Below are 11,185 nucleotides of genomic sequence, written 5' to 3' on the forward strand. Positions count from 1 at the left end.
TTTATGTACATACGTATATATAGTGTATAAAACGTGTAATTTTTGAAATTTTATAATTTCTTGTGTTAGTTTTGAAACATACCAAGGCTTCAATTTGATTGAGACCAAGGAAGGAGGAGGGGGAGAGAGAGAAAGGGGATACGAAAGGACAAAAAAAAAAGGTCACTGGCACTAGTGGACGTGCTGGTCTGGCGGCAACAGATGCAGGTGGGTTGAGGTTGGGGAGAAGAAGAAGAAAGGAAAATTTTTTTTTTTGTTTTTGAATATTTTGAAGTGTGTATTTTTTAAATTTTAAATTTTTTTTTGAGATTATTCTAATTAAAGTTGTTAAAAAACTTATTGAAAAAAAAAACTTGACCAAAAATTCCTTTGCTAAAAAGGCTCCAAGTCCAATTGAATTAAGAACTTTACGGTACAAAAGTTTTGTCCTTGCGTTCTTCTGTTCATGTACAGGCTTACCATGTGGTTCGAGCCCAGCTCATCACAATCCAGTTTATAACTCTGGGAATAAGCTAAGTACCTCATCTTCATGTTCAGATAACAAAACAATTCAGAAATCTATGGGGACCATTGGAGCTATCAATGAAACCATACGTCAACATCAAAATAATTGTGGCTTAGGAAACTTGAGCTGAATGCCTGAATTGTTACTTTCCCATTCGAATCGCTTTAGCACAGCATAAATACCCCCCCCCCCCCCCCCCAAAACTATAGACTCGACCCCTCCACCTTCTCTTTGGTCCTTTTTCCCCTTCATCATCCATCCTTATACTAATAGTGTTCCAAAACAACAACAACTACAAAAGACACTAATATGGATGCTTTCTCTTCCTCTTTCCTATCTCGACTATCCCAAAATCCCAAACTTTCAACTTCTCTAATCACGCCTTCATCACTAAACATTGCTTTATTACACGTTTCAGCTGTTAGAATTGAAGATAGGCCTCAAGCTACAATCAATGCCAATCCCACCACCACCACCACCACCACAGCACCACCATCATCTAAGCCCCTTAGAAAAGAAATCCCAACAAAATATACGCCTGCAAAATCCACACCACCAAAAACGCAATCACCACAACGGCAAAAACCTTCAAGAAAGCTAGTAGAACCATCATTGCCCACTGTCTTCTTTAATGCAGTTGATGACTTCATAAACACTTTTATTGATCCTCCAACTCGCCGTTCTGTTGATCCCAAATATTTCCTGTCGAACAACTTTGCACCGGTTGATGAACTCCCTCCGACCGAATGTGAGGTGGTTGAAGGCTCCCTTCCACCGTGCCTCGACGGTGCCTACTTCCGCAACGGCCCAAACCCTCAATTCCTCCCGCGCGGGCCATACCACTTGTTCGACGGCGATGGAATGATACACTCCATCAAAATCTCCCAAGGAAGAGCCACACTCTGTAGCCGGTACGTGAAAACTTACAAGTACATGATCGAGCGGGACTTGGGCTCTACTGTGATGCCCAACGTGTTCTCCGGCTTCAACGGCCTAACACCCTCTGCTGCCAGGGTTGCCCTGGCTGCTGCCCGAATGCTAACCGGCCAATTTAACCTAGCCAAGGGCTTCGGCCTGGCCAACACTAGCTTGGCTCTGTTCGGTGGGAAACTGTTCGCTTTAGGCGAATCAGACCTTCCTTATACAGTGAAATTAACACAAAATGGAGATTTGCTAACCATAGGCCGTCATGACTTTGATGGTAAGCTTATTGTGAGCATGACTGCACACCCCAAAATCGACCCTGAAACAGGTGAAGCATTCGCATTCAGGTACGGGCCAATGCCTCCATTTCTAAACTTCTTCAGAATCAAACCTGATGGTACGAAAGAACCCGACATCCCGATTTTCTCCATGACGCGTCCTTCATTTCTGCATGATTTTGCTATCACCAAGAAATACGCCATCTTTCCTGAGATACAAATTGGTATGAACCCTCTTTTTATGATTGCTGGAGGATCTCCAGTGGCTTCAGATCCTGGAAAAGTACCACGACTCGGGGTTATTCCGAGGTATGCTATGGATGAGGCTGAGATGAAGTGGTTTGATGTCCCTGGACTCAATTTTATTCATGCAATCAATGCTTGGGATGAAGACGATGGAGATAGTGTTGTTGTTGTGGCACCTAATATTTTGTCTGTTGAGCATACCTTGGAGCGGATGGATTTGATTCATGCATCCGTGGAGAAAATCAAGATTGATCTTAAGACAGGAATGGTATGGAGGCATCCAATTTCAACGAGGAATTTGGATTTTGCAGTCATAAATCCGGCTTATGTTGGCAAGAAGAACAAGTACGTATTTAGATGCTTAATATATAAAGATGATAAGCACCCTTGCTATTTTACACAAATTATATACTCGTATATATATTCTTAACAATTTTTACCTATATAATCCAAAAAAAAAATAGCATACTTTGATTTAAAAGATTAAAGATGAGCAGGACTTTTACTTGGGATATGGATTTACATATAATAATTATTTTGTGGTTTCAAGTTTGTCAATTTCCTATAATTTCCATCAACATAAACATATTACAAGGTGAATTAAAGTGCAACTTCTTGTTCTGCACAATAATGGAATTTTACAATTTTTTAATACATCATTTGTATCTATAATTGGATATCGTTATAATAATAATGACGACTAAAATTGAGAATTTTTATCACCAAAAAGAATCATTTGAGTCCATAATAATTAACCTTAAATAATTTTTAGCCAATCTTTTTCGTTATACAAGGTGTCCTTTGGATAAAATTGTAAACTTCCAGGATAAGGAAAGGACATCACCCTGTAAGGGGTGCCCAATAAGGAGGATCCTTATGCCAAAATCTCTTGCTATTTATATCCAATCTTTGCTGTCAAATCTGTCACCTTTTGTAACTCCAAAGCTACTCTTCAAGATTTCTAGGTTCTTAACTCAGGAGGTAAAGTTGATTTGGGTTATATTAGTGTAGATATATCCATATTTCACTTATCTCTTCTTATCTCCCATGATCTAGTTTCAACTGTGGCCAGTTTTCATCAGAAGTTGTACTATTATTACTCCAAATGCATACATGTTATCATCAGTAGTAATATTATTACTCCAAAGACGTACATGTCATATCAGTAGTATTTTCACCTTGCATAATAAAAAGATCCTGAGTTAGAAGTTGAAAAAAAAAAACTATTAACTACTATTCTCTTTTTATTGTTCAGATTCTTTTGCTCCAAATTGTAACCTGTTTATTACTATTTATCTTTCTAATTGGCACTTTCAGTGCATGAATCACTAGTTTTTTTTTTTTTTTTGAAGCTTTGAATCACTAGTATTTACTATCATATACATAATTTTCCACTTAATAAACTCTCATTTTTATACCGATAATAAACGACTGAAACATAATTTTTACCATATGTCTGAACTCAAATTATCAACATGATCATCAAGAAGCGGTTTAATTAACAAGATAAATACCATTTCATAGAGAAGAAATATTGAAGAATCATAATTTTGCTTTGGTGTATTGCCTTTAGGACTATATCTAATAAAGATAAAATGAGTAATTGGGTATTAAAACTAGGCAAAAGCTACTTTTATTTTGTCACGAGTATCATGTATTGAAACAAATGACTGCACTTGCCACTGGCTATGGCCGTCCATTTAAAATCTTAAAAACACAAAAAAAAAGAGAAAAAGAAAAAACAATTACCACACATACACCCCACCCCATGACATCCAATATCTAGGCTTTTTCGGTAGTTGCTTTGCATTTATGGGGTGGGATTTTTCTGGGAAAGATGGGGTCCAAAATTGGGGGCTGAGGCGTTATCTTGCCACAAAAAGAAACAATTACTCGCACCACAAATATATATTTCAATCGTTTTCTGATCTTTTTAATTATTTTTTATTTTATATTCAATATATCACAAAAAAAATATTACAGTAATTATTTTAAAAAATTTTCAAATAATTTTCTAGCCAAACACATCTATGCTTGTGTTCTTGCTATGTACAATTTGTGTACAGTGGGTACAATATTTGACTTGAAATTACTGCCTATGTAAATATACTATATTCAAACTCGAAATATAAAACGAAATAAGGATACATGAAATTACTTTTCATGTGTAAATTTTCAAAAATAAAAGTCAACTTGTGAATATAAACTTCATTAAATTTTACTTTGCATAGTGGTTAGACATATGATACATAAATTTTTTTTTTTTGAAATTTAATTTTCATTAGGATGACAAAGGTTCTTGTTTCCCCTTACATGTACTAATGTTTTGTGCACACTCAAGTCGGAGGTCATTGGGATATATATATATATATATATATATATATATATATATATATATATATATATATATATATATATATATATATATATATATATATATATATATATATATATATATATATATTTAAATTGGATTAAAAAAAGTTAGTTGAAAGTGTAGATTGTTGATAGAAAAGTGCTTAATGGCTTGAGGCTAGTTTGTAAATATCCTAAATAATAGGCACCAGAAAATTATTGGATTGAAGATTGAGGGGAGGAAAAGGTTAGAATGAGTAGCTTTATGTTAACGTCAATTTGTGTTTCCCTTTGTAAATGTTCGGCTTTATGTTAACGTCAGTTGGTTTTTTAAGTGCTCTGTAAATGTTTCTCCAAGGCATTGTTGCTTCTCTTCTTTCTTCTTTCTTTTTTTTTCCAATTGATCATATAAAGTAATGGAACAACCACAAATACTAGAATCATCGTTTTGAAACGCAAAATAGAACAAAAGTATTAACATTAGTCCCAAAAGACCTTTTAATCTTCTAAGGAATCTAGTCAAGGATCAAGAAAATATTTTTTAAAAAAAAGGGAGAAAAGATTATGATAAAAAAAGAAAATAAGTTTATTTTCACAGTATAAGAATCAAATATAACGTATGATCAATAATCTTTATTTTTTGCCATAAAACAAAGTTTTGATTCTTACCCACCTCATTTTTCCTTGGCTTCTATCCATACATAAAAAACAAATGAAATGAATACTTCCTGAGGCTCTCCTATCTATATATGCAATTTAAATTAACTCGCAAAACATTTAATTTTTCTTTTGTAGGTATGTGTATGCAGCAGTTGGAGACCCTATGCCAAAGGTATCAGGATTGGTGAAGCTAGACGTATCAGTGTCCGAAGGCGACCGCCGCGACTGCATCGTTGCTAGCCGGCTGTATGGACCAGGGTGCTTAGGAGGCGAACCATTTTTCGTTGCAAAAGAGCCTAACAACCCCAACACAGATGAAGATGATGGTTTTGTGGTGTCCTATGTCCATGATGAAAACACAGGAGAGTCCAGATTCTTGGTTATGGATGCCAAATCACCTAATCTTGAAATTGTGGCTGCTGTCAAATTGCCGCAAAGGGTGCCTTATGGCTTTCATGGCCTCTTTGTCAGTGAAAATGACCTCAACAAGTTATGACTCCTGTGATTCTGTAGATGAAGAATAAAAACAACCCCTAGAGAAGGACAACGGGACAATATTGATTGAGGGACCTAGCTTTCATCATCAATTGATTGAACTTATTTTGTACAGAACTTGGATTATCATTGCCAAAGAAGATGTAACAGTAGCTATAGTAAGTATACACCAGGTACTAGTAACTAAAACAGGTATGTAAATTATACATTGTTTCATGGTTGTGAATTAATTTAAAGGGATATACACTTTAGTTTGGGATTATCTTACTTGCCAATAGTTTCTCTGAAATAGTGACCATTTTATGACACACAATAAATCGTTCAAGGAAATTTTCATTCTACTACGGATAAGTCAGTTTAACTTGTACAATTTGATGATGATGATGATGATGATGATGATAATGATAATAACTGATATCAATTCAGCTTATCAAGCTGCTACGTGTTATAGTGCACCAGTTTGCTATTTTTAGGACAAAAAGATAGGTGTGGAATGAAATTTGATTTTGGCATGTTGCATGGCGAAGAGTAGCTTAGTTTAGTTGTAGGTAGACAGTTACGACCTTTAAGATCAAGAGAAGAGGAATCCTCATAAACGAATTTGAGTTGTGTAATTCTAAAGGAACTCTTACCAAATTTTAGCCCTAGATTCTAAATATCATGCAATTTAGTCCATCAAACATAGGAGAATGCACCATTTTTGTTATATAACTTTTGGGTTGGAACACATGTTGCCCAACCATGTGATGCTAATCTATATAGCAAATTAGGCCTCAACAGGCCATTTCCTGTCCCATATACCCCCACATGCCAATGTGTGCTATTTAGGTTTTGGTCTTGTACTTTAAGTGGGATTAGGCATTTACCTAATATGTGCTAATCTTTTTTGCCACTAAAACATGCATCACTAGAGATCACTGTATTTTTTATTAGCTAAAATGTGACTAAAGATGGGTCTTGAGACTAAAATAATGTACTTCCTGTACGTAGGGATGGCAATGGGGGCGGGTGCCCGCGGGTGCCTGCCCCGCGGAGGGCTCTCGGGGCGGGGGTTGGGGCGGGGGCGGGGGCGGGGGGGAATTTTTTCCGCCCCGTTTCTAATTCCCCCCGCTTAGAAACGGGGCGGGGGGGCGGGGGAGTATACCCCCGCCCCATCCCCCGCCCCGCCACCTGCAAAAAATATATATATAATTATATATAATATATAAGTTAATTAGTTATAAACTTATGATAATGATATTATTAGTTAGATGTATTATATAATGTATATTAGTTTATGTAATATAATTGATATTATCAATTATATGAATAATTATACATGTCTACTAATAGAATTTATTAATTAGTCATACTAAATTTACTAATACATTTATTCTAAATTTCTAATTACACTTAATAGAATAACACTTTTTTCTCAAAAAAAGCACAAACACAATAATGAATTAGTTATTGTATTTGTACTAAAAGTGAAAACTTGACTATTTTAGTTATATTTATTTCATCATATTGGATTGTATTCAAATAACTTCTGTTTGATTGTTTTTATGAGTTTCAATTGTAAAATTACAATGAATAATAATTTGGTGATGTGTTGATATTTTAGTACTTGATTATTTATTAAAATTTAACTATAATAAAATTATATAATAAAATTTTATTAACCCCGCAGGTGCCCCGGCGGGGGAAGCGGGGCAAGGCGGGGCGAGGGCGGGGCGGGGCGGGGGGGAGCGGGAGGCGGGGGACGGGGGGAATTAATAGACAATGGGGCGGGGGGCGGGGGACCCGCCCCGTTGCCATCCCTACCTGTACGTGACTATACATTGCATCGCTTTGAAAATGACGAACTTAAACAAACACAATGTGAGGGATTATCTGAGCAGTTTTCCTTAATTTAAAATTAAGGAAGATCCGATACTATAGAAACCAACTAAATGATAAGCCACCTCCTTGATTTTAAAGATTCCCGTATTTTTGTCTATCACTTAATAATGTGATAATGGCTTTTTATAAGTAGACTCTAAAATTCAATCTCCCTCAAGTTTATTATTAAATATAGGAGTTGACAAATTTTCTCTGGACATCCTTAATTTAAAATTAAGGAAAATCCTATACTAAGTCTTAAGTGATAGAAACCAACTAAAGGATAAGCCACCTCATTGATTTTTGAAATTTCCGTATTTCTGTCTATCACTTAGTAATATCGTAATGACTTTTTATAGGTAGACTCTAAAATTACTTCAGTCCCACAAGTTTATTATTAAATATAGGAGTTGACAAATTTTCTCTGGACAAATATAATAGGAATTTCATCCATTATGACATCAGCATGCATGCTGATGAATTTGGCCAATCAACAAATTGCCTTGGAAGGACGAGATTGTTTGTCAACTTATCTGGATTCATCCCTATATAAGTAGCATTATTAGATTCTTTCCACATCAAGATTTTCTACTCCTTTTTTTTTTTTTTTTACAACTGTCATAACTAGAAAGAAAAGAAAAAGAAGTATCTTTTATTTTATTTTTTATAAAAAAAGGTGGAATTTAAGAAGTGAGAAGAGAGCAGAAAATTAAAACTTAGGACCTTTAATTCTTAGGGTCTCATCCTTCATCGAGAAAAAGAAGTATAACATTAAATCCTAGCAAACAACAAGGTGGCCTTTGCAAGACATCAGTTTTGTTGGGTAAGCACTCAGAATTTGAGGCAATTTATTACTTGTAATGCACTCCAGACACTTGTGTTGCTTCTCCCTTCTGGTTGCTTGCAACCTTGTGTTGCTGAGGCTTCACAACCACGCCACAACTGCAACACTTTTCATGATTAGAATCCGTTAAAGAGACAAAATTCTGAACGAGTAGTGTATACAAGAGGCAATAAACTTTTAACTAATTCAACCCTGTTTATTCAGGACAAAGGACACTGATAATTGTCGGTGATTATTTACTACTAGGAAATAGTCGAAAATTTCTTCTTTCCAAAAACGTACTCGTGTGATTTTTTTTTTTTTTCGACACAGGGGTATCCGGATCAATTCTTACGGGGCCCGACTAATCCCCTGCGACCCGGGTCCGACGCCCCAACCCGACCCAAGCACGTTAAGTGCGTAGAGGAATCCACCGGATCAATCCTTACGGGGCTCAACTAATCCCCTGCGACCCGGACCCGACGCCCCAACCCGACCTAAGCACGTTAAGTGCGCAGAGGAATCCAACAGAGCAGAGGCTTGAACTCGGGATCTAACGGTCACCTGTGGGAGTTGCTACCGTTGGACCATTCACGCGGGGACGTGTGATTAACTTACTGTACCTTGTTTTTTACGAAGTACATATAGCCCACTAAATAGTGACCAAAATCTACACCATATTTACTATAGTTTGATCATTTACCAGAATGGAGCAAATGCGGTTCGCTTAGGCTTGGTTAAGTACAGTTGGTGTACTGTATGTGTAATATATGTATAATGTGGGTATACGCTTATAGAGATAGGATATATTTTATGCATTAATAAGATGGATACGAATAAAATTTAAGAGTACAACAAAGTTATATAAACACACACCATATACAAGAGAAAGTATAAAATTGGACAATTGCACGAAATCTACAACGTACCTGTACCTACCCCTGTCCATTATTTACAATGTTTGAAATGCTTTGTACATTATTCAGAACAATCATGTCAGAAATTGCTTCATGCCCCTTTCTCCTTCATTTTGAATCGTGTGATATTGCGAATATTTAATAGAATTACCGTTCTGACCCTATCTAAAATCACATCTCAAAATCCCGACACTTTTTTTTTTAACTAGAATAAAGCAGCCAGAACAATGAATTTTACACCCAACAGATGGCAAAGAACTTACTCACAGAAAGATGAAGAAATTGATATACTTTTTTTTTCCTTGTTTTGAAAGTGTTAAAAAGTTCATTGCTTCAATCACAAGTGATTTCGATGGTCTTGCTTGGACAGCTTTATCAATGATTACAGAAGCTAGATTCCCATCTACCGTAATTAGGAATAATAGCAAAGAAGGATGCTAAATTCATAATTTGATCTAAGATGATGTGTACACCATTTTACTTTTATGAACGGCTACAACTTGATTCAAATGTATCATCAATAATTCTCATTTGCTTCTAAAAGTGTTACACATATTAATCTTTTTACACTAGTAAATCTAAATACATGATACTCCCTTCTGTCCCAATATTAGAGTCATTTTTTGAGAATCCAACTTTTTGTGTAGACATGATAATCATTATGTCTAAATAAGGTGACATTGATAAATTTACGTATGTATTCTTTGAATTCAAAATATTCTCTTGATAGATGTGTATTAGAATTTTGAAAAGTTACATTTTCATATGACAAGATTGCAAAGCATGTGTTAAATTTGAAATAGTGACACTTATTTTGGGACATCAATAAAGTGAAAATATGACAATAGTAATGGGATGGAGAGAGTACATAACATGTATTTATATTTAAAATTCTCCTTTTGCACATGCAGCATACATCGAAACCTGTTAGCAAAAGTCGATATGTTATTCGTATTAAAAAGATTAATCTACTTATTCTTTTATGTGTTCTCTCCAGTTATTCTTTAAAACTCTTACTCAATCATACAAAGACTTAAAGAATTTTGTGGAGTGTTTTGAAAGGCAAACAATGAAAGATGACAATATCAACACCATATAAGCTTGGCATATAACTGGTGGTGCTGGGAATGTAGAAGTATGATATTTGTAGTGGCAACAATGTTTGATATGACGCACAAATAAAACTTGTAAGACACAATTATTATGTCAGAAACATATTGCCTCCTAAATAAAGATATTTGGACTTTCTTCCTTCTATCATATCGTTATGGGAGCATCTTCACTTGAAATCATCTGTCCCTCTATTAATAGTCATACAGAGGATCCTTATTCTTTAATTAGTCATCTTGACCAACTCTTAGCATTTTCATAAAAACATAGGAAAATTTTACAAGAATCCAACACTTGAAACTACAGACTTCTGAATCCTAGAATGTTACACAAATATAAATTTGTTTTTGCTAAAAAAAAACTTTTTTCTATATTAATAATATGTCAAAATGACGAGTTTTATTGCGGACAAGTAGATAAAAACTCTAGATATGAAGCAATTCACCCTCTGCATGACCTGAAATTTTTTAACTAATTCTGTAAGTTTGCATGGGATGATTAGATTAGGCAGAATAGCTACTGGCCTTGAATCAGTAGGGCTTGTTGGGCAATCGCTTTCCATCCAATTTGTGGAAATAAACCAAAGCTTTTTCCTTCAAGATTGCTCAAAAGAATTTGTTTGTAGTTTTACTTTAAAGGGTTAGCCATATCAAGAAGTGATGCATCCTTTATAAATCTATGAGAAAATAGTTCTATCACATATCCTAGGGTGTAATGTTTTCCCTTTAGCAGTTTAGCTTTAATTTGACTAGATATAGTTAAAGAATACAGCTGAGGTCCAGAAAGAAAAAAATTGATTAATGGCCACACAGCGCAAATTTTTCAATGGAGCTTCCATCTATAAAATTAGACATCAAAAGTTGAATCATAAGGGAAAAAAAAAAACAAATGTTGAACATGGAAAAAAAAAACTAAATGTCCCAATTCAAGCTCTAAGCTTTAATTCACTACAAAAAAATGAGCCTTCAGTGACAACTGAATCTTGTCACTAAAATTCCAAAAGTCGTCACAA

At 35.1% G+C, this 11,185-nt stretch overlaps 1 protein-coding gene across 1 annotated transcript; it reads left to right on the forward strand.

The window, feature by feature from the left end:
- The first annotated feature begins 707 nt into the window (after positions 1-707).
- Positions 708-5,630, forward strand: LOC113706389 (probable carotenoid cleavage dioxygenase 4, chloroplastic). The gene is made up of 2 exons (XM_027228294.2): positions 708-2,298; positions 5,104-5,630. The coding sequence occupies exons 1-2, from the start codon at positions 815-817 to the stop codon at positions 5,462-5,464; spliced, it is 1,845 nt and encodes a 614-aa protein (XP_027084095.1). The 5' UTR covers positions 708-814; the 3' UTR covers positions 5,465-5,630.
- Positions 5,631-11,185: the final 5,555 nt, after the last annotated feature.

This window comes from Coffea arabica, chromosome 8c (genome assembly GCF_036785885.1).
Source record: "Coffea arabica cultivar ET-39 chromosome 8c, Coffea Arabica ET-39 HiFi, whole genome shotgun sequence".
Lineage (NCBI taxonomy): Eukaryota > Viridiplantae > Streptophyta > Magnoliopsida > Gentianales > Rubiaceae > Coffea > Coffea arabica.

Bases quoted from the DNA above. Each gene is read 5' to 3' on its own strand.
- LOC113706389 (XM_027228294.2), top strand. From the start codon at position 815: ATGGATGCTTTCTCTTCCTCTTTCCTATCTCGACTATCCCAAAATCCC. The intron at 2,299-5,103 runs GTACGTATTTAG...TTTCTTTTGTAG, and splicing joins TATGTTGGCAAGAAGAACAA to GTATGTGTATGCAGCAGTTG.